The sequence below is a fragment of the Dicentrarchus labrax genome, unplaced genomic scaffold (assembly GCF_905237075.1).
Source record: "Dicentrarchus labrax unplaced genomic scaffold, dlabrax2021, whole genome shotgun sequence".
In the NCBI taxonomy this organism is placed as follows: domain Eukaryota; kingdom Metazoa; phylum Chordata; class Actinopteri; family Moronidae; genus Dicentrarchus; species Dicentrarchus labrax.
In genome coordinates, this window is record NW_026136706.1 from 19786887 (window position 1) to 19811606 (window position 24720).

The 24720-nt window shown below is 41.2% G+C and overlaps 1 protein-coding gene across 4 annotated transcripts in view; it reads right to left on the reverse strand.

Annotated features, from left to right (window-relative positions):
• Positions 1-24720, reverse strand: part of il1rapl1a (interleukin 1 receptor accessory protein-like 1a) — a 155890-nt gene that overhangs the window by 41562 nt on the left and 89608 nt on the right. For all 4 annotated transcript variants that reach the window (XM_051403838.1, XM_051403837.1, XM_051403835.1 and 1 more), the window contains one exon: positions 6109-6183. In XM_051403838.1, coding sequence (XP_051259798.1) covers positions 6109-6183 — 75 coding nt within the window. The remainder of the gene's footprint in view (positions 1-6108; positions 6184-24720) is intronic.

Consider the following 24720-nt stretch of genomic DNA (forward strand, 5'->3'; position numbering starts at 1 on the left):
AAACTGAATACACACACTGACAGTAAGCATAAAGTTAAGCTCAGGCCAGAGAGAGAGAGAGAGAGAGAGAGGAGGCAGATCTGTTGCCTTGTGGACCTGACACGCTAAACAGAAAGTGCTGACAAAAACCGACTGTTGCGTCACCTCACATCACCTCACATCCTCTAAGTAGCACTTAAGCACACAGCAAAGTCTGCAGAAGACAATGACGCCTGGGCATGCACATTCTGCATATGAATGACAAGAAAGAACAAATCAGTAGTTTATATTTTCGACTCAAAAAAATATAGAGCTTCTTATATTATTTAAGTTCATACAACAGTTTATTGTATAATTTGAATGCTATAAGACGACCTATACATAGAATAAGGTTATGTTTATATTTACTGATATTCTGTCTTTAAGTGGAAGAATACAGATATTTTCATTACTTATGACAGTTTGTAGTGTGCATGAGTAAAAAAGTTGTAGACAACTACAACTCTCAGGGGAAGCGCTGTGTTGTAAACCTTCAAACAAACCCTCATTAAGTGCTCTCCCTGCCTCTTGGACTTATTGAGTACACTGGTTTAATATACAAAAAAGTTGGATTTAATTAAATGGAACACAGGTCAAATCTAAGACAATCCTTTGCAGACTAAGTGGGATATGAACTGAGAATCCGTCAGATAAAAAAGTTGGTACTGTCACTGTAAAAGTTTTGCTTTGCTTTGCACTGCTGTTCTGTGCTGCCTGTGGAAGACGTAAAAAGCAAGAACTAAGGAGAAACCGCACTAAATGGGCCGAAATCACTGCTTCACTGGGCTGAGCAGCCAGTCAGACAGCTCTTTCTCACCGCACATTCAACATGCTGAATTGGCTGAACGGCTGCTGATAAGGTCTATTAAAACCAGCAATGCTGGACACACCGCTAAAACTACGGCTGCTGAAAGGCAGTGCCTGACAGTCCAACGTCAGCCTGGTGCCTCAGAGAGACAATAACCAGCAGCCTGGTATGAATCAAGAGCGGGTTCACTCCTTTTTCATATCTTCTTACTAGCCTCACTGGCTGTGGTGGGCAGCAATAAACAAGTAGCTGTATATGATGCACAGTGGGGTGTTGTGTCTGTCTTTATTGCCTGCTATGTGCTGCTGTTTCTGTCTTTGCCTTTGTGCATTTTCTCATTCCCCCCTCTCCCTTTCCTGTTAGGCATGTGTAGAGGCACTGTTAGTTCATTTATCATACTGCAGGCTCCTGCTCTCAGCCCCAGACTCAGTGATTAATGATGACCGTTCACACACTTAAACATTTAGCTTTGTTTCGCTGACACACTAGTTACCATAACAGTCACCATGGGTTACTTAACGCTGGGTCACTGTGGGACTCAAACCAAATTAAATGACGAACGTTTTTTCCTCCCTCCTGTATCTGCTGCGGGACCTTCAAGGGCTGGTTTTCAATGTAAATTGAATTTACCGGCGGCAACTCGGTGGCTCACCTGGTAGAGCTGGAAAGCTGCAGCAGCCATGGGTTCGAATTGAACCCGTGTGATCCCCTGTCTCTCTACCTTCTTTCCTGTCTATCTTCAGCTGTCCTATCTAAGAAAGAAAAATTTAATTTATCACAAAAAATTAACATGTGTACACAGACACTGCCAGTTGTTCCATGGCCCTTCTGCCCCTCCATTAAACATATACATGTGTCCTTGTTTAATTAAAATGCAACATCCTTTACTGATTTCATCTCATTAAATTATTAATGTGAGAATTTCAAACCATGAAGGGAGCAGTTAGACTACATGCACCTGTCTTTTTCATGGATACTCCATAATGTGCGTATGACTCGTTTTTACTGAAAAAAGACAGTGAGTGAGAGGAACTGTCAGAGGTTTGGCGTTCAAGTGAGAGAATTAAAGAGTGTGTGTCTGTGTCTGTGTGTGTGTGTGTGTGTGTGTGTGTGTGTGTGTGTGTAATATACAGACAGACAGAGAGGACGAGAGAGATAGAGTAATTTAGTGAAGTGACTCTGCTTTGACCTTTAGTAACTCTCCAGAGCAATGCCAATTTCAATTTCACCTTTCTCCATGGAAAAGGTGACATGTCTAGTGTCACAGCTAGGTGTTCAAGATCAAGCATGTCTCCAGTATTGTGGACTTCTTAAAGAGAAGAGAAGAGAAGATGGAGTGATAACCACTTCAACAGACTTCAGATGACGGATGCTCAAATGTTCAAGCAAGCCATGTGAGGCAGTGAGGAGAGAAGAGAGGTAAGGGATGAAAGGATCTAGGCACAGATAAAAAGGAAGGGTGAGCGCAAGAGCATGGATATGGGCTTAGGAATGAAGAATCAGGAGGGGGAAAACTGAGGTGTTATATGTGTACAGTAGGTTTATAGAGTGTGCATGAGCATATTTCCAATTGAAATGACAAAAGTCAAAGCTACAGCAGGTTTTTATAGAGGGAGTATGATAAAAAACAACAAAAAAACCCCAAAGATATAGCCTGCGGAGCCTGTGGGTACTTCTGGTGCACCTCACTGCTTCACCTGCTGGCCAGCCAGTCACATGCTAGTATTGGCTGACCATGAAAGCCTGCCAGCTTGTCTTTGCTACTTGCCTGTTAGCAGGCTAGCTAGCTTGCAAACCATTGACATCTGATGACTGAATAAAAACCCTATAGTACTTTTACTTTGATTTTAGAATTAGGCTATATAAAATTGGATGCTGTGACATAACTAATCTTGAATTTTTTCATCAAAGTTGGACTCCACATGAAAGCCCTGCATATATTTACTTCACTTACACAAGCTAATTCACTGATTGGAGGGATTCTACTGAAAAAAATAAAAATAAAAAACCCTGTTAATGTTACAGTTTGGTGTCTTGGCCAGCTGACAGATGTTTCCAAATTATGAGGGAAGAAGATGTAGGTAATTGGGCAGGAGAGAGTGGGATCAGAGTGGGACAATGTTTGTCTGAGCTTGTCAAAAACATATTGCTAAAACACCAGGAATGTCAGGATCTTTGAGTGTAAGTCTACTACAAATGTTGGCTGACAGTGGAGAATGTGTGTGTCTGTGAGTGTGCATGGCTGTTTTTTTGTTCATTTGTGTGCCTCTACACATGTTGAAGTTAAGTAGATATCCCCATCCTGTGCTGTTTGGGTCCTGTTCTCTGAAATAATTGATTTTAATTCCTTTCCACTAGAGTGCACCCATCTGCTGGCTTTGGGGGTCAGTAAAATCCTCTATCAGTTACAATTATCCCTCAGTTACAGAGGACTGCGCTGCAAGTGTGTGTGTGTGTGTGTGTGTGTGAGAGAGAGAGATCTACCCACCCTAACTTGTGCAGGGGCATGTGCGAATATATGTGCATGTGTGTGTGCGTGATGAAGAGGGAGAGCAACGTGAGAAAGAGAGATGCGCAAAGTGGAGTGCTGCGTAAGCATGAGCGTGAATCCCTCCACCCCTTCCTCTGGGACAGCGAATCCATGACAAATCATCCCAAGGGAATCGACACCAAGTCAGAGAGTCTGTGTGTGGGTGGGTGTGTGTGTTTTAAATAAGGAGCTTTGTGTAATAAGCCACATACTGCAAGTGTGTGTGTATTTTTGCGTAGCTGTGTCTCACAAACCCCAGACACAAATGTGAAACCCCACAATGTGAATTATCCTCCTGTTCCGGGGAGGTGGAAGTGGACTGCACCAACTCACCACTGGGGGACAGCAGAAAATTTGGCAACAGAGAAACTGGATGGCTACTGAAAAAAATCCAAACCATCCTACACAACTTTGATTTTGTCTCTACATTGAAAATGTCAAGATGTCTGAAAAGTAATATTTGTGACGGAGAAACTGGCTGGCTTTCAGTATTCGCACAGTCACACGTCCCAGAGGACTCCTGAAGCCCTGAAGCCTTGTAGATCTGTGATGATAGCAGCACACACTCACTGCTGCTGGTGTTGTGGTTTAGTGTGTGTAGTCTTTGAGTGACAGAATCTTAGCTGTTCGGGAGAAAGGGGACACAGTGGCAGAGACAGGCAAGGCGACCCTTGGAGAGCAGGGGAATGGACACTCTGACAAGACCCCCCCCTCTCCTGAGACAAACAAACTCCCTCTCATACCCTGTGTCCATTTCCCTGCCATCATTTTCTCTCAACGTACCCAATTCCTCCTTTTACTCTGACAACCCTCTTTGCTTCTATGAACACTCGCTTACACTTTCACTCCTTTTCGTGGACTTTTGTGTTCGTCTCTCTGCATCATCCTCTTTGACTTTCTACTACATCCCTGCTATGCGTCCTCTGCGAGAGTTTATGTAACACATGTTTTATTTATGTCTGCATGTGTGTATGTGTGAAGCTGGATGCGATGGCGGCTGTCTGAGACCTGCACTGGTTGCGGCAGCAGAGGAGATAAAGTGGGGATGTGTTTCCCGGCAGTGTTGCAGATTTATCTCTGTGCTTACGGCTCTGATTTTACTGCCCATCCACTAGCCTCCACTGGATCCCATCTTTTTCTTTCTCCTCCTCTCTCTATCTCCTACTTGCCACAAGAGACCGGCCTCTCTCTGTGCACGTTCTGGCTACCGTAAATCTGCCACGTTGCTCCATAAAGCTGCTTAGGGCATGGCTCAACAAATATTAAGAAAGAGGAGAATAAATAAATAAAGCTAAATAAAAGAGAAACTCTCGTATGGAGGGAGAGACACCTTTTCTGCACACAAAATGGAGCCCGGCTGTAAAATATTTACCTCGGTGTCTCTCTGCTTTAGACGCTCCGCTGGGAGTCTGTGGGGGCTCGCTGCACGACATCACTTTTTCTTTCTCTCCTTATCTGCCTTCCTTATGACTCTCTTTCTGCCATGGTATTGCCATGTCCTTGTGCACCATACCATTAGAGGGGAACTCCACTGATTTACACATCAAGCTCAATTTACTTGTCATGGGGAGTACTAATTATACAGATTTATAGTGTCTTCTATGGCTCTGGAGGAAGTTTTGTTAAGTCTGCAAAAATAACCTTAGTGATGTCACCTGGGCTATCTTGGGCCTGGCGACAAACTGCATAAAAAAGACATGTATTTACCAGGCATGGAGGGTTTAACAAAGAGACATCACTGAGTTTTTGGAGCTTGACTGAATGGGTGCACACATTTAGACCATTATTCGTCTCTCACAAGTCTCTAAATCACTGTGCACTGAAACACACACAGACACTCCACAACACATGTAAACACTTACACAGCATACGTGAGAAGGAACTAATAGCTGCTACAAAGTTATAGAGGACAACCCAACCCTTTCCTAAAAATCCCAGCAGTATCAAGATAGAGACACACAACACAAATAGCTGCGTTCATGCATGGGTGAGACAATGCTGACATGTGAGGCCATGCTTGTCAGTTTATCAACAGCAGCAATTCTTCACTCTTGATCAGCCAACCGTGGAGGCATTTTAAATGAACTACCTGGATTCCAACAGCATCAGATAGAAGACAAAAGGTAACCATCTCAGTGAGTTATTGGGCGTTCTTTGTCTCCCTCCCCAGACGCCTTTCTTTCTGTCACATACTCATCCAATCCCTCTCTGCTTTCCAGACCTCTCAGTCTTGTCCGATCGGCTTCACCATGACAGACACATAAGCCATTCGTAGAGCAGCGAGCGCCATGTGGACAGCGGACTGTGCCCAGAAATCAAGCAATATGCTGTCACAGAAAAAACAAAAAAACAAACACAACCACACACACTATATTCACTCACGCACGCACGCACACATGGTAGGCCCATCGTGACCCCACGTCAAAGAAGACGAACAACGGCGACTGAAAGCAGCCGCGTTTCCATGTGGCGAGCCAGCGTATGGAACCCTGGCACCATATGGGCTCTTCATTGTTGACAAAACAGCCTTAGGGACATTAGCGCCCACCATTTGCATATATGGAAAATACTTTTACAATTGTTTTTTTTCTTTCTTGCTGTTTTCTCTAGCAAATAAAAGTGTCATCATCAATCTGTGTTCAGTGCCTGGAGGTGTGTTGGAGAGGATTTGTAAAGTCATCCATTTCCTGTCATTTGGAAATGACACAGATTGTACTGACTGCTGCTGGAGGAAATCCCATGATGCTCTTACCTAGCTGCAGCTCCATGTTGCTAATCTTGTTTTCAGAGGGAAACAGGATCTTTGGCGGCTTGTCGGTCAAAGGAGCTGAAAAGAAGAAAAGACACAATTTAAATATAGTATGATACACGACAAACAAACAATACAGGTATACTGTCTTCGAAGAGGAATAGTGAGGATTTCTGATTGAGATATTTCTAGTTAGTTCCCAATGTCCTTCTTGTACTTGGTTCACAATATTTGCATCCCCTCTCTGCCTTACAGAGATTTGTTAATGTTTGAGCACAGGGCATAGACAGAATTGATGTCCTATCTCCAACTGTACCTCCTTTTCAAAATGAATAAATGCTCATCCCCTTTCTGTCTGTCCTCATTCCTCTCACTCTCCCAACTTGCTCTTTGTCTCTTTGCAGAAACTCTCTGGTATCTCTGGTGTCTATAGACCTTGGGTTGCATTCATTCTAATCATAAATTAATCACCGCTTTGCCCAGAACATGCCACCATTTAATCTGCATGAGTGTTAGGTATTTGAAAAGCCATCATGGAGTGTGTGTGTGTGTCTGAGTGAGAGGGAGCAGCTGATGCTCTAATGATGCTAATCATCCATACGGCGGATGTCAGACCTGCTGCTGAAGTCCTTCCTCTGGGGAATGCCAGAACAAGCAGCAGTTTTATTGTTGTTAAAAGCATTTGTGTGTTATGCAAGAAAGGCTGCGCTCTTTAGAGTTGAAGGGTTAAGAGAACAGAAAGAGGGTCTTGTATGTACATGACTAAACAGTAACATGAGGGGAGAGAAATGGAGTGGCTGTGTCTATGTGTTAGATGTCTTGATCACGAGGTACTTCATCTCGCACTCAGAAAGACATAAACAACCGTTGCATATGTTTTTTTTAATGCTTTTTTTTGTTAGTTTGATATGACAATTTTGACCCATTGCTCGTAGGCACTTCAACAGAGTGTTCTGAGGTTAAAACACTCTTGTATCAAAGCACAATTATTTTAACATTGGTATGGGTTTAAACTGTATCAGAGCATTGTCGGCACAGTTAAATACACATAAGCCAAAGAGCTCCTGGCTAACTTAATAAATAAATAAAATTCAATGCTGACTTTACTTTTATTATGAATGTATATTGTATGTATGCATGTTACAGTTGTGTTTCTGATACATACTAAACTGCAAATCCATCAGGACCAGATTGTGTTGCACGTTTCCGTTGGGGTATTTTTTAATGTGAGCATATATTTTCTTGTGTATGAGTGTTGTCAGTGTGGTTGAATATGCCCACATTTTTAGAGCTGATTGTTGGCAGTTTCTGTCTGTGCAATTACTCTGGACCAACAACAAAAAGTCATTACCATGACAAGTTGTGACCGTTAAGTCAGTTACATGCCAGTGATAATGGAAATATTTATTGAAGTCCCCCACTGTCCAGGACTAAACCCACTTAATCAAATATAACGGAAAGTCATTCTTTCTCAGATTTGGCATATTCAGTGATCCATTCAAACCTACGACACAATTTTTTGTTGCTGTGGCATTACATCATGAGGAAGAATTGGGGCATGTTAAGCTCATTATAGCCCACATTTCTCTGCTAGCAAGCATGACATGTTTGATATAATTGCAGGTCTTGGAATTTCTTCTTCTATATTAAAATGAGTGCAGAACTTGACCTTTATAATTATACCACAGTGCTTATGAGGCTAAAGATAAATATGAAATTTACTGGAATAAAACTTGTTTGGCATATAGAATGTTGGCTTGTAGGTACTGTATATCTCTGTGCACAGTGACCTGGATGTATTTGTTTATGGTAATAACTCTATGCATTACATTTTTAAAGTATGATCAGATAACAGGGTCATAACCTTTGACCATTGACACAGCAGCACACAACATAGTGAGGTGCAGTAAAAAACAAGCACACACAGAGCATACAATTATATTCACTAAGGAGGCAAACATTAATTCTGCACTTCCTAAATCAGCTATGAAGACAAAAAAAAAAAAAACATTTAGTGCTTTATTGAATAAAACAGAGGCTACTTCCAACAGCAGACCTTTCAGGCATATCTAATTATTTAGTGGTGAATTTGCAAAGGCGGCTTATATTCAGGCCAGTTTGCACCCTGGTGCTTTCATTAAGATGTTTCCTTAGAGTGTCCTCACAAACCCTCTTCTTTAGCCTTATTATAAGAGCGTTCTAGCAGGCTGTTTGAAAGCCCTGCTCTGTTTTGTCTGTATTTGTGAGGAACAAGCCATTGCAATGTTGCTGAGCTCACTCACTTAACACGGTAAATGTGCAGTAAAGTGTGCGGTCTTGTCTGAAGTAAAGTGCATGGTCTTGTAAAGTGCTTGGTTTAAGACTGCAGTCAACAATCACTCAAGCTGTCAGAAAGGAGTGTTCATGTGAAGAGATGTAGGAGAATTGTTTATTATGTGCTGATATGAATAGAGTTTTTTGCTCCAACGTAGCACCTGCTGGTATGTAAATACCGACAGAGACGCACATTGACATCTATGAGAGGGGCGGTCACAGGCTTTTAGGCACAACTGTTTGCACTGTTAATAGGTAATCACACTGCACAAATTACACTGGATACTGATACAATTTTAATTACATATCAAACTGCTATACATAATTACACAATGGGTGATCCTATAGCCAATTATGCACTGGCAAACAAATGAGTACAAGCTGTGTATGGGAGACGAGAGGGGAAGCAGATGTGGTAAGGAGAACACAGATAGGAGGCAGACATCAGGAGGAAAAGTAGAGCCTGGTGAAATAAGGAGAATAAAAGAGGAAAATTTATAAAGCTAAAGTGAACCAGTCAAGAAACACGCTCCCCCTCATTTTGGCATGCTACACTTGCTTCTGAAAATCTCATTATCTTAATTACCATTCCTTTATGGGAAATACATCAATTATCACGGTTCAGGGGGGGGACACCATTTAAAATGTGGAGGATTGGGAGCACCTCCTAACAAAGGAAAGAGTCTCTGATTGCCATTACCAGGAAAAGTCTGGAATTAAGAAACCATAGACATAAACAGGTAATTAAACATGCAAATATATCTGGTGGCTGTTGACTTAATGAAAGGTTGTGAGAGTGTCATGAGACAGGAAATGGATGTTTTATGTCTCTTATTTCTCAAAGACTTTCTGTGATTATGTGACATCTATTCAAGTTTAGAAACAGGTTTTATTTCGACCGCTGTCTACCTGCTACTTCAAAGGATAGGTTTGGATTAAATCTCAATGAAAATTAACTCTTGGCCCAAGCATAATTTGACTAGATTTGTGTTGTGACACTATTATGCTGTATTCATGTGACGGTGACAAGTTCTAATTTCACGTCTGTACTATGCAAGGCATTGCCCTAACCATCGGGAGCCAATTGGTGTTGAGTGTCTTGATAAAGGACAATTTGACATATGGACATGAGGAGATTGGGATCAAACCACCAATCCTGCAATTAATGAACAATCCACTCCTGATTCACAGTGCCCTGGAAAATCCAACCTTAAGCATCTATTACATTTGCAGAAGCTGAGGCTTTGCTAGTTAGAGAATTGGATAAAGTTGGCAAAACTGTCTGAAGCAGGTTCCTCTTCACTGATACTGTTTGGGTACTGCATGATATGGTTGTCTGTGAGCAGAGTCAATCAATGTCTCCTGTGAATATGTGTCTTTAGGGGACTAAATGGTCACCAAAACCCCACAAAACATAAAAATGAGGCACCAGGGAGGGGAATTGTCCTGCCAGCAATTAATTGAAATATTGTTTAAATTGCAATATGGCCAAGTGAAATATCAAAATTGCAGAGGCTGCAATATTTTTGATAAAAGGTCAAATATACAGCATTATAATAAAAATACTGTAGTTCTATAGAGATTCCCTGGCCTACAAATCTTGAGATGTAAGAAAACATGTTTGTTTGGAAAGGAGCCTAATTTAGTGAAAATTAAATTTGTGATGCAAAAATGATCTTTCCCACAATGAGTCATATCACAATATTGGTCAAATAATTGCAATATGATTTTTTTTTTACCATATTGTGACCCCTTCTGCCCCCTGCCTTGAGTCCCCCAGTGGCTGGCCTGGTATTCTTGTGCTAATTTTGTGCTGGGATCAATGATTCACCTTTAAAACACTGATGTCTGAGTACCCTCAGGGCAGAGGCATTGTCTATTCTCTGCTGTAAACCAGGCTGAATTAATTTCAGAAGGTGAAACTGTGACTGTAAACTCTTCAGCCACATGACAGTTGACCTGTAATCCTTTAACCAGGGATGTATGCTGTAAATATGGAAAATGTTGCTTTCAGTGTGTTGTGGGCAAAATAAATTCAAGCAATGTTTTCAACATTTTCAAAGCCTGGGGTGCTATGCTTCTCTGTGAGAAGTTAAAGGCTATTGAGGAGAGGCTGGATCAACCTTTGTATGCATGCATGTGTTTGGGTGTGTGTGTGAGTGTGTATGTAGGTAAATTAACACAGAGTGGGACGCTGTGGATATAAGCTTTGTGATCAGTCATCCACAATCCCATTTCTGCTTGGTGGCAGAAAAGCTCACTGGACTTTCCAGATGGATTATTCTGGGTGACTGACTGTAGGGAAACAGCAAATTAATGAATTAAGGATGGAGCTGAGACACTTGGATCACTGGGCTTTTTCTGTTAGTCATTCAATTTGAGGGGGTGGGTGTGGGGGATTTGCAAGAGAGAAATATGCTGTGGGCAAATTGGTGACAAAGGTGAAAATAAGAACAAATCGAATGTATAAATTACTGGCACATGCAGTATATGTCAGCGTATAGGTACTTATATACCTATACGCATACAAACAGACACAGCTCTTATGCAGTCACAGTGACGGACATTCACACACACACACACGCACACACACACACACACACACACACACACACACACACACACACACACACACACACACACACACACACACACACACACACACACACACACGTGAAGTTGTGAACACAGGCCTACATTGTCCTTTGGTCTCAGGAAATTGGCTCCCAAAGGTTTTCAGTATTTTTACCAACAAAGGCAGTCGAGCTAGAGAAGAACAAAAATAGAAAGACTGAGACTTGAGCAAACACAAAGTCCTTGTGAGTCTCCCAAGACTGCTAAGCTTGACTAGAGAAGTCTCGATTCTTCTCTACGCCTGGCAGACTCCTATATTGTACTGTAGGAGATCACCATATATTAACACTGACCTTCCTCTGTACAGTTGTCACCTTTGAGCCAGTTTCATTACATTCCTGATGGTGCAATAACCATCCTGTATGAGTCCCTTATAAAGTCACCTCAGAGTATACAGAATTCAATCCCCGGACGAGCATTTACCACATGAGAGAAGCTGAGCAGGGAGCTGAATGGTGTCATCCAGAGGAAGCTAATAAAAGCAGTTATATTCATCCTAAACCACATCACGCTCCCCCACTGTCCACCACTGTTGTGCTCTCTCTCTAAGAGCCCAGCCTCTGGCAAAGCTGAACTACTTCCAACATCAAAGAACAGGAGTGTGCACTCTATCCCGCAAATATGTCTGGACGGGTTCTTGCATCATAGTCACCAGCACTGTCAAATGGCTATCATCACGAAAAGTGAGAACAATTGGCCCCCTTTTCGCCAAACGACCAGTCAGGTTTTTCCGATTAAGCAGCTGATGATAAAACATGGCAGCGTTAAAAGCTGTTCAAAGTAGGATTCCAGCTGTGGGGCCTCAATAATCCATATCTTTGTGAACTAAAAAGAAAGATGAAATTAAAAGCCATTGCCTCCATGTCAGTTCCTTGCTCATTTGCGGAACATGTCAACTAACCAATGGGAACAGCATTTAGCAATTTATTGCCTTACAAGTGCTACATGGAGACCAATTAAAAAGGAATTTGACAAAAAAGAGGAGGAAACTGTTAGAGAAAGGGAAGGAGGAAGTGAGCAAGCAATACGGACTCAATGAACAGACTGAGAAAATTTGTTATTGATTGCTGGAGGTTTACCATGATTCTGCCCCCTCAACAGGTATGTGTACATGCGTTTATGGGTGATATATATACTTGTACGAGAGCCGTCCACAGGCTTCCCCTCCTCACAACTACTTCAACAGGCCTTTTTACTACAACCCATCATCAATTAGCCAAAGCACTGGTTCCACCCCTTGGGGTTGCGAGGCCTTTTTATTTTAAGGGGTGTAAGAAAACTTAAATATATACATACAGAAGGCCTATAACTTAGCATTTCATTCATTTCTGTGGAGAAAATTAAATTAAATTAAATTTAAATTTAAAGTTCAGATTATTAATTAGGATGCAATGTTTTAAAGAATCTCACAGGATAAGGTTAGCTATAGTCACAGATCCTTCACTCTCTGCTAAACAGCATCATTAAGCATTAAAAAAAGAACACAGTTAAAACAACCAAAGAACTAATACAACAATGAGAAGACAGTAAGTAAGTATGATTGTTGAAAATTAAATAAGTACATAATACAGACAGAGAGGTGTTTAAATAGCTCCAAAAAATATGAGGAAAACTCATCTCTGATGCACTATTCACAGGAAATAATCTGCTCAAACTTCATCCGAATTGCATGTTTTACACAAACTTCCTTAAGTCATTCAGTTTATGCAGATTATTGTTTGATTATCATTGTTCTGTACAGTTATTGTTATGCATTGAATATAATATGAAATAGCCATAACCATCCATAATCCCTTGAAGAAAAAGGTTGGGAACCACTGAGCCAAAGCAACCTCTTGAGTTAGGTTTCAAGTGGCTGCAAAAATGAATGCTCAGGAAGTATGTGTCTCCACACAGTATAATAATGTATTATTCTCTACTTAAAAAGCAACCTCATTAAGACCTTCTTAATTAGTTTTTTACAGACTCTCAACAAGGATTATATTTTACGCAGGTTGATAGAATAACTTGCATTGTATTCACAGGAAGAGGTTCAATTAAGCAGTCTGGGAATGTGAGGAGTGTTTGAAATGAATGAGGAGCATTTTTATGGGTCTATTGTTTACAGAATAGTGAGCAGAAAGCAGGGGTGGTGAGGGGGAGTCAGAGGTGCCCTCGAGATTTAATCTTTTCTCCCCGTGCATCAGAGTTGAGCTGAAAAATTAAAACATGAAAACACTCTACACAACACTTGTATGCATGTTCACAGACAGATGTAATTCATGGAGTGTATACGGAATATAATAATATGACTTTGATGAGTGATATTGAGCAGGTTTTGCTCCACTGTTGAAATGACAACAGTGACTTTGTCTCTTCATTCAATTAAATGTAATGTAAGCAATTACACTGATAAAGCAGATACAGTTCACAACCAGTGCAATAAACGCAATCTCTCTCACATGTATACACAAATATACCCCCGTCACACACACACCCACACCCACACCCATACCAACCCCCTGACTGGCCGAGAGGGGAACACACCAAGCTGTTCTTTTTAAAAAAATTTTTTATTGCCTTTATGATAGAGACAGCTGAAGATGGACAAGAAAGGGGGACAGAGAGAGGGAATGACACGCAGCAAAGAGCCGCAGTTCGGATTTGAACCCTGGGCCGCTGCAGCAAGGACTCAGCCTCGGTGCATGGATTGCCAGCTCTACCCACTAAGCTAACCTGGCAACCCCACACCAAGCTTTTCTTAATCATTATTTATGAGTCAGTCCACACACCCTGTGCAACAGGTGATCTGAATAACCCCCCAATCAACTCAGAAACATTCAGCTAAAATGATTTGGGGAAAATGGAAATGAAATGACAGCAAGTCCGAAAGAATCAGGGACTGCTACAACATCATCACATCAATTCATCAAGTCATAATTCTGTATTCTGTATTTCACATTATATCATATCTTAAAATGTGACACGGCAGTGTTTGCTTCGTAGGAAGTTGGGAAGGTAAGCACTGTGGATGCCATACGTAATGGCGCTGCAGATTTATCAACATATCTGTCCTACTGCCTTCAAATGGCAGCAGGGATATAATGTACTGTAGGACAAGCAGTATAAAATATATTTCAAGTCCAACTGATTTACCAGTGTTCCTGCTTGAACCACATTAAATGTTGCTTTTGATGCAGGCTGGAGGTTGTTTCATTACAATGTATGCATTTATGCAAAATGTATACGTTGTGCTGCTTGTGGTCATACTCTGTTGTGTTACAGAATGATATGTGAGTGTTCCAGACTTACACTTACCAGATGCTCTAAAACAACTCTGAACAACTTGCACATGGACCAAAGACCAAAATCCACAAGGCAGAGTTCGGAAAAAGTGTATGATCTTTGAATGTACTATAAAGTTAAAGACAGCAGAAGACCCAGTAAACTCACATAAATGAACACAAGAAGGAAGTGTGTCTATAACTCAGCAAGTGATAGTATAAGTCTGCATGCTTTAAACCCCTGCAAGTGTGTGCTGGGGCGTGTGCACTCATGCATGTTCATATGAATGTTCTGGGAGAGAAGACAGGCAACTACTATTGCCAAACAGAGTGCAAAAGAAAGAGAAGAAGAAGGTGTGAGAGAAAGTGCACACTTGCATGTTTATGATCTTCACAGGGTTATGTGCCTGTGAGAGTACATAAAAATGGAGCATGTGAGGATGTGTGCGTCTGTGATATAATTCAAAGTTCACTTGAGAATGAATAAATGGGAGGGCACAGCACAAGAAGTGCGATTCTGTCTGTTTGTTTTATGAGTAAGCGCAGAACATTACTGCTTCTGGGACCTTGGATGGATATGATGTGGAAAGAAACAAAGATGAAGAGGAAGGAAGGCAAAGAGGAGTGATCAAAGAGGACAGAGAGGGGTGGAGGAGATAAAGACAGAAAAGGAAAATAAAGAGTACTTCATGGGGAGAAGATCCTTGTAAGACTCCAGCCTCAACCACACTGCTGATGAAGTGTCAACACATCAACAATCTGTGTGGGTGTAGCTTCGCACGGTCTGCTTTGTGCCCTCTCTGAGCTCAACAGCTAACTCTATTCATCTGTCTCTGTTCTTAGCACAGAGCGATATTTTGTTTCATTCTCACTAAGATGTGTGTCCCTTTCTCCCCCACTGTTATCTTTTCATCTTTTTGTCACTGTCCCAGAATTGGCCCCATCACACTCTTATTTACCTTTCAGTAAACCTCTCCAGTTTTTTCTTTAGCGTCTTTCGCAGCACACTCACCCCAGTTCATGCCCTCTGCCGCTCCCTGGCAGTGTGTATGTGTGCTTCTTTGCAGTGTATCTTGGATAATATCACTGTGAACTTTAATGTTCCCTAATGGGTAGAGTGTACACTACACTATTCCTCCATTAGGGCCCGGCTCACAGACAGCGTGTACACATTCAATAATGCAGGTCAGTGCTTAACGTCTGCCAGTGTGCAACATGAGCATACACCCTGGCTACCCGGTCTAGTGCACGTGGATGCACGCACACCCACAAAGCCGCACACATGCAAACATTTGTACGTGGCCCTGTAGCACACATGGGCTGCTTGCAAACACACAGTCTAACAGACATACAGTCGTACAGTACACACACCTTCCTGTCAGCCTTAGATAACAGAAAGCAGTGGTGGAGTGGCGATAAAGAAGTCATTCCTGCTAAATGAAAGAGTAAAATGTACAATAAATACACCTATGTGGAGTGTATGTTGATAGACGGGGGTAGAATCGACAAGGGAGACATGCGACACTCAACAGAGACATAAAAGACATTTTCAGAAATGGCAGATACTGACCATCAAACCATCCAGCAGCCAGTTCTACAGTAGGCAATGAAAGAGGATTAGCTGTCTAATCAGTGCCGATCTCCGTGGGCCATTCAGAGGGAAGCCCTAGTGGCCTGGTGTCCATTCTGTTATTCTGTCAGAGCAGGAGGACAAGGCTGACCCAGTCAACTGCAGGGGAGAGCCAAAGCAGGTGGATACACACCTGAGAGACAGGATTAACACAGTCCTGGCACATTACAAACCAGCACGCACAGTGTTTATAATCCCTCTGGAAGGGTGTATGTACGTGTATACGAGCCTCAGGTCTGTCCAGGTGTGTAAACACACTGGTAGTGCCAGTAGGCTTTACCTGAGGTGACACCTATAGGACTGAGATTTACATGAAGTAACAGGGGAACAGAGAGGCAGCCTGCGGGGTCACCTCACTGCCATCTGCTCCATCAGCTCCCTTTGACCCATCTCCACAGCAACCTCAGCAGCTCACGGAATCCACTGTTCCTTCTCATCTGTGTACAATAACCCTGTGATAAATGTGCACAGCTACAACATACAAAATCTGCTTGTCTATACTGTAACTTCACTGTGCTCTACTTGACATGCAGGTTAAATTATTTTGTGCCTGTGACAGGTGTGTGTGTTTCCGAGCAGGATCTGATTCTGTAATGTGTGTGAAACACTATATATTTATTTCTAAAAAACTGAATTATATTGTTTACCCCGCAAGATGGTACATCAATATCAACCTTGAGCTAAAATGCAGTAACTAAAGAAACGTGTGCCCTACCTAATGAGAGTCACTGAAAGACAGCAGCATACTCATCATCTGAATTGGATACAAATAGTGTGCTTGACTTTAACATCTGACTGATTAAATACTGTTCATCTGTTTTATGGCCCTAAAGTTTCTGTTTTTGGACAGATGCATATGCAACAGACATGTCTGAACAATCAACCCTTTGTTTTTTCACAAGCAGTGTGAGCACATCTGTGTTATTGGCATCAAGAAGTTCAAAGGATTTTTTAATAGGCAAATGACTGCAATGATCCATTCAGCTTTAATTATATTCACTTAACTGGATATTTTTTACATTGTTTAAGTCTGTTTATGATGTTTGTATTTATTGTAGCTATGTTTCTATGCTGCCCACTTTAGAAAAAGAGATTTTTCCGTAATTTCAACGAGATCTGGTTAAATAAAGGAAACTTTAAAAAAGAAAATGAATGAAACTTCTACTATGTGTCACGTCATCAACATTATTAACCAGGCTTACGATCTACATTAATACCTGAGTAAAACATTTATATGTTTTACAGCTCAAAAGGTCTGAATGAAGAAAGAATAAACTGCATCACAGATTTTCTTTGTTTCCAACAAGATTTTATACTTTTTTTTTAAATTGCCTCTCTGCATCTTCAGAATGAACCAGTTCCAAAGGTTAAATGCAGTTTTAAACCAGAATTGGCACTTTTTTTAACTACTGCAGATTGTTTTCACATTGTCATATTGTTTGGCTGTCATAACATCATATGTTGCTGTCAAGATGTGATTTGCAGTGTTGTGTGGGCCACATAATACACTCTTTTGATGGTTTATGCTGTATGTTATGTCATATTTAAGTAACTTTTATCTAAAATGCTGAAGTAGAAGATGGATGTGTAATTGCACCTTTTTCTCTCAGTCCCGTCCATCTGTCAGTTTCATCTTGTTACTTCTTACTACTTATATTCTCTAAACTATAAACTATAAATACTTCATACTGTACTGTAGCCTATATATTCATGATCAAAGTGACAAATAGCAACATTGCTGCCTGTAGAATTCCTGTAATATTTCGATGATCATGCTCCCATTGGTTGGTGGGTTGTTTGGTCTGTTGGCAGCACAGTAATCCCCACTCAAAACATGTTCCTGGGCTATGCAGACACAACTAGTACTAATCTCTCCATAGACAGTCCCTTAAAGTGGAAATGGTTAAACAAGAATTAATATTTCCCATCAACCTGTGCATGTGTTTATTTAATACAAATGAAATGCTGTCCTCCTGGAGCAATTCCACATTTTGGCCTAATAACTAAGAATATAATAAAAAAAAACAGCTTTGGACATGTGGACAATGTTTGAAAAACTTCAACAAGTGAACAAAAGGAATGTATCATTATTCAACCAGTGAGAAGTGTTTGTCAGGAGAGGCAACTCTCTCAGTAGACCAAATGATTTTTACATCTCTCTCAGAGAAGCTTAACTGTCAATTGGCACCTTGTTGGTTCTTTTATCAATAGGGCAGACATGCAAAATGGATCTTGTTCAGGTAAAACAGGTGGTGATGTTCGACTAAATGATGAGGACAGGCGGACGACAGGCACCTTCCCTAAAAAGGAGAGTACCTGAGGAGCAGGAAGCTGGAGACAACTGGCCTCTCTGCTACAGCTCACAGCTTAAAAGAGACAGAAGCAGAGCAATATTCCAAAATGAGCCAAAATATTCATTTTGAACTCGCCTGCAATAAAGAACATTTTGTTGATTTAATTGCTGGGCCTTTCTTCCATCTTAAATAACACATTTGTCTTCTTTCTCATCTCCATTCCATGGCAGTGAAATGTTTCCTACAGTAACTCCTTCATACAGAGAGGCACTTACTAAAGTAAAACTGACTTCAAGCGACTGTCCACCCAAAAAGAAAAAACGACAGCATCAGTTGTTTTAGCGCCCCAAAACAACATATGTTCATGTTTAAGTGAGGAAACTCTCTAGCAATCATTGGTATTATGTTGGCAGCAAAGCACGATGTCAGGTGACGGTACAGAGCGACAAAGTCTGTGTAGGCGTTCAGGTGGATTGGTCTTTTACACTGGTTTCTTTAACCATGACCACAATCATTGCCTAAATGTAACATTGTTTTTATCATCCTTAGCGTTGTCACACCATAAATCAGATTTATTTGTATAACAGTGAATGCACTGACACATATCCTACCAATATAAACGTCAGATAGGAAAATGCTTTTGTGTCGCTTTGGAGGACATGGATGTGTTTTACTGTTAAATTTGGACTTAAACAGTCTATTCAAATGAAAAAACAAAAACTAGAAGAGAAGGTATTCTCATAGCCAGCTACAAAATCTTTGTTCTAGCATGAGTGGCCACACTAATGGTCACACACTCCCTTCTCCTTGATGTTAGAGCCACTATAGAGTGTGTCTAGTCTGTGCCAAGTTCTAATTAGAGATTCAGTATAGTCTCATCTGAGATCATGATGCACACTCTAAACTAAATACAAAAATTAACATAGATACTGCACACACATTCAACACACATACAAAAAACCCTACACACTGAAATAGACTCTGGCATGCATACAGTATACAGTAAACAAACATATTGTTACACAAGCTCTCTTACTGGAGAGCAGCGATCATTAGGATGACACAACCGATGGTCTAAACTGTCTCTAAGCTACGTTTTACCAGCTGACTCAAACGAAGCCAGTCACAAAACACAGTGCCAGGGTGAGATCTGCAAATCATGTGTTTGTTTGCTTCCCCTTATTCCAAAAGCCTAACGATGCTCTTCTCTCCCAGCTTTCTAAGACAGATGGAGATCATTAGCTTCTCTCACTCCCCCCCCCTTCTCTCTCCACTCTTTCCGATCTGTCATGTCTAAACCATAGCCGCTCTTTGTCTTGCCTTCTCACTCATCCTCTCCTCTGTTTGCCCCTCGCTCACTGTCCATCTCCCTCTACACAGATTTATATCTAAAGGTTTCAAACTCCAGCAGAATCTTACAACTTTAACAAGTGCTTCATCACTCTTGTCAGAAGTAGTTACAGGAGTCATGACACACACTTCCCCAGACAGGAGGAATTGATGAGAAGCCATTAGACTCTGCTGGTCCTGGAGTGAGCGGGACGGCCTCCATCACTGCATTCCTCTACTCCTTGACGTAGAAGCATGGACACCAGTGGCTCTTTAGATATGCTCCAGACACACCATTCCTTTATACACTGTGACTGCACATGTGTAAAGAGAGTTTTGTGCAGTATGTTATCAGCTAGGGGAAGTAAAAGAAAGTGATCTTAATATTGAACTTCACAGCTGTGACTGGCACAGCATGTGCCAAAAGGCTTCAGATTGCAATTCCCCAGTAAACCACAAATCTGGAAGAGGCAGGCAGAATCTATTATTTGTTAATGAATCTCTGTCATTGATTGTATTATTATGACACATGTGGCTAAATAAACACCACACAGTGAGGAGTGATGTGGTTTTCTGTTAGTATTGTAACAGTTTTTACCGTGTCTGTTTGCAGGAGTGTTGAAAAGTGTTAACAGAGCCCCCGCTGTCCTGCCTGCACTGGTGACCATCTGGACTGAATCCATCACTTCCTCCCGCATGTCCTTTCTGTCCCCGACTCCTAATTTCTCATTATGACACTGTGGTTGTGGGACCAACTATAGCAGGGGCCATTTAGCCGTAAGCTGATGAGCTGACTGTCAATTTTCTTATAGATTTGTGTTTTGATAACTAAAATGTTTTATTTTTCCTGTAAAAGTGAAACAAAGTGACAGAGAGACATAATGGATAGTAAATGCATCACTACATTCCAGATATCACCACCATACTAGGGTTGAATATTTCCTGCGGTTTTAAAATTCTTTTCATCCTTTTCCTTGGAAAACTAGGATATCTTGCTATAAATGTTTTAGTGGTGTGTTAATGTTAATGAGGTTTGGAAAAGGCAGTTTCAGTGCATATGGCAGCCTTCAGTGAGTGAAAACGCATATGCTAAAAAGCCTGGATTCCTGCAGGTATCTGTGCTCCGAAAATTTTAGCAGATTTTGGCAAGAATTCCCATTAAAGACTGGGATCACAAATTGTGGTATTCAGCCCTACACCATAGGCTTATACCTCTAAGGAAACCTCCCCAGTTCCTTTCCTGCTCTTTTTAAGCCACTGTAAATAATAGGTTTATGCAAATGTGAGCCTCCACATGTACCTTCAGGTGCATACAAGCAACATAACAGCATACATGCGCTAGTCTAAACCAACAGCCACACTCCTGCCAGTATTTTACATTGAAACCTAACCTAATAAAAGTAGAGGTGCTGATTGAGTGCTTTGACCTCCCTGGAGGTGGTCTAGGTTAAACGGGTGCAGGGCTGGGCTCTCTTTCTCTGCTTTTAAAAGCCTGACATGTTCCCTGCAGGATGCCTGACCCTCTGTGACCACATATCAACCAGCAATTACAACCCTACAGAAACCCACTCACATACACATAGTACACACAGAGTACGACTGCCCAATCAGAGCTGTTGTGTAGACCAGAAACAAAAAGGTGAGGCAATATATTTGTGAAAGAAGCAACGTGTAATATCAGGAAAAGAAGTACAGGGTGGAATGGTAAGTAGAAAGAAAAAAACAGAGTAGGAAAAACATTAGAGGAAATGAGAGTCAACAGAGAAGATGTAAAATAGTATTAAGCCAACAAGTAAGAGCTATGTATGTAGCCAAGTGGTCTGTATCTCACTGCTTTTACTGACCTTTACTGTAATGGTAACATCTTCTTTGGCCCCTGAGTTTAATTCTGAGAACCCTACATTTTAGTGATGTGTCATACCTCTAACTTTTCATTCAGTCCTCCTAAGTATGTCTGAAATATTGGATGTGAAAGGATGTATAGATTTAGTCCCCCACACAAATACATTCATTGGACAGAAAAAGCACTGGAGACTTGAGGTCTGAATGTCGTGCTTGGCTGTTTTATTCTATGGCAGTGTATTTGCTGGTGTCTCATAAATGAAGCAAGTCCCAGAGGGACGGAAAGCCCTCCTAAGTCACTGCTTTGTTTCAAGACAAAGCCCTTTTTATTCCACTCGGAATAACTTGTCACAACACAGCCGAACCCAAGGTGCCACGCTATCAATTTCCATGGCAACAGGGTTGGTGGCATTGGCAACAATGGGCAGTTATTCTTTAGGGCCGTCTCTGTGGAGGTGGATATTCACTTGAGATTCAGATAGAACAAAAATTGTAAGGATCACTTCACAGTCGGTATGAAGACAGTGACTCATCTGTCTAGTAATGTTTGTTCTGTATTAAGATAGACTTTAACAAATGTGGAACCAAACTTTGACAAATAAAACAAACCTATAAAACAACAAAACATATTATCTGTAACATGTTACTTCACCATTAATGTTCCAGGATTTTCTCCTAAACTTATGTGATGTTCAATGAACGCTTCTGTTAGTGTGTGCGACCATGAATACACATGTTAATGCCAAAACAGTGTTCTTATGCGACACCCTGAAGTGATTGCTGCAACTTCTATAGATCCATACACACTCTCTTACCCATGACTCACCCTATAGTGACATAGTAATAGCCATCTTAGGATCCTTTTGTGCATGCACGGAAACAAATTCTCCAGCTCAGATAAAAGGGAATTAAAGAGCAAAAAGAAGCACCATCATCACTGTACTATCACATTCTCTAAGAGCTAAGAGACACAAGAGGATGTAATGATATCTGCATTATTTGCATTTTGGATACAACCACCTGTTGGCTTCAAAGCACAGAAGCAGAGGGAAATACAGAGGGGGTTTGACAGTGATGACTAATCATGGACCAGCGATACAAAGCGGGCCTCTTCACAGGGAGCCTTTGATGCAGGTGAATCACATCCTAAACATACTTATTAGCAGGAGTGGGGGAAGGAGGAGAGTGAGGGAGGAAGGGTGAAGAGAGAGAGGGGGGGAGAAATTTGTTCCGCACGTTAGCTGGCATGCTTGGGTGCGCGAGAACAGAAGGTTGGCATAATGAATTTTGGCGTGCAAGCGGCTGTTAATGAAATAAAGAACCCCACCCCAACAGAGGTGTGAATGTGTGTGTGTGTGTGTGTGTGTGTGTGTATGCTGGAGTGTGTACGCATGTGTGCAGAAGAGAGAGGGAGTAGACAAGACAGAGGAAGTTAGAGAACTGAGGAGAGAGGAAGAGATGGGTGAGGGCTGTGAGAGTTTAAGCTGTTTGAGGAAGAAAAAGTTTGCTGCTATATGTGAAGCTGCATTTTGTATTTGTGTGTGCTCTTGTATGGCTTTTCAAAGTAAAAAAACATTGTTCCCTTTAGCTTTGGATGCTTTGGTTGCTTATCTCAGACAGGGATGCATAATACAGGAATAATCTGGGACAACAAGGACTTTCCAGCCATGTTGGTTGGATGTTAATTCTGTTTCTTTATAATCTTTTGCTTTAGGGAGAAAAGAGACAGCCTCAACAAAATACTGGACTGCAAACAAAAGCCTAAAAGGAAATGGGGATACTGAAAGTTTTTTTGCTCGTCAGTGAGGTAGCTTCCAGAAAAAAAAACATGCCTGTCTTAGTCTTATTTCTTCATATTTGTCCTGATAATGCAGAAGAATATTGCATATGGCACCATCGCAAATGGATTTGCAAAAGCTCACTTTGAGGTTGAATTTTGTCAAAACTTTCTCACTTTTTCTTTCTCACTTTATTCTCAAGAGGAGTATCCCAAACTGCCCACTTTTGTAGTGACTCAATTCATAAATCAAAGCTTTTTGCTGCAACAACACAAAGCACATCTTATTGGAACACATCAACCCTGATCCTTCCTCCCTGTTGGGGATTCCTGAACATTGTAGCCAAGCAGACATTCTGCTTAAAGCGTTAGAAAAGATATTGTATACACGGAAAAATAGGCATGAGGTATATGTTCATATGCAAGTGATATACAGTATGTTCTCAGTGGGCCAGGTGGTGTTTGAGGCTCTGATGTGATTTCCAAAGCCTCTGAAGACAGTCTGTCCCCACCCTCTCAACACGGGTTGCCTAATTGAGTGTTAATTCGGTGCTAATTATGTAACATGTTATCCCAGCGAGACGCCCCAGATGCCACCAGACAAAGGCGCGTGGAACAGTGTGCAGAATCGCAAAGCAAAGCATTTAGGGATAGACTGTGTGAGGGCTCGTCTGCATCTGCCTTCTGAATTCAATGAGTCATGATGCAGAAAAAAAGCACACACATTCCGCATTAAGAAGCATTCAATCAAGTCAAGAAAACTGTGAAAAGTAAGATTCTTGAGTAATAAGGCCATCCTCACATAAACCACAACTTATTGTTAAACAAATATTCCTCTCTACAAGTAAGACTCTTTGAATTAATCATTCAACAAACATTTCCCAGTGAATGTTCGGCCCCCACATAAAAAATGTAACCGTTTCTTTTAAACCAAGAAAGTAATACATGCTGAAGTTGGGTTATGTCTTTGCAGGCAATGAGTGGTTGGGCCAGGGACAGTGCTGTGGTACTCCTACTCACGCTCTGTGTTCCTCAACATAAATATAACATGATTATGAAGACCTCTCTGCTCTTTTATTTATCAAAGTCATAGAGCCTCATACAACACACACTGTAGAGTACTGCATGCTCACCAGAGTGGGGTATTAGGATTTAGGAATGTGTGTGCACTTCTTCCTTATTACATTATATGACAGTGTGTGTAGGTCTTTGTGTGCATACACTTGGTTTTTTATGTGTGTGCAGTAGCAACACCAACACTTCCAAGGATAAGGCTGTCATTTTCTATGTTTTTGTTATTGTCAACAAATCCCACGAAAAGCCACAAACAAACTATGCATCACTCTGTCTTTCAATACTCTCCCCTACCTTGTCTGTGGCTCTCAGCCCCAAGCTCATTTGTTCCTACAAAAGACGTAAATCTTTAAACACCAAAAATATATAGTTTCTTTTTTAAAAGTTAAAGTAATTTTTAGCAAACATTCTTCAGACAACTATAAATAATGCATTGGTGGGGGACTATTTTCAGCCACG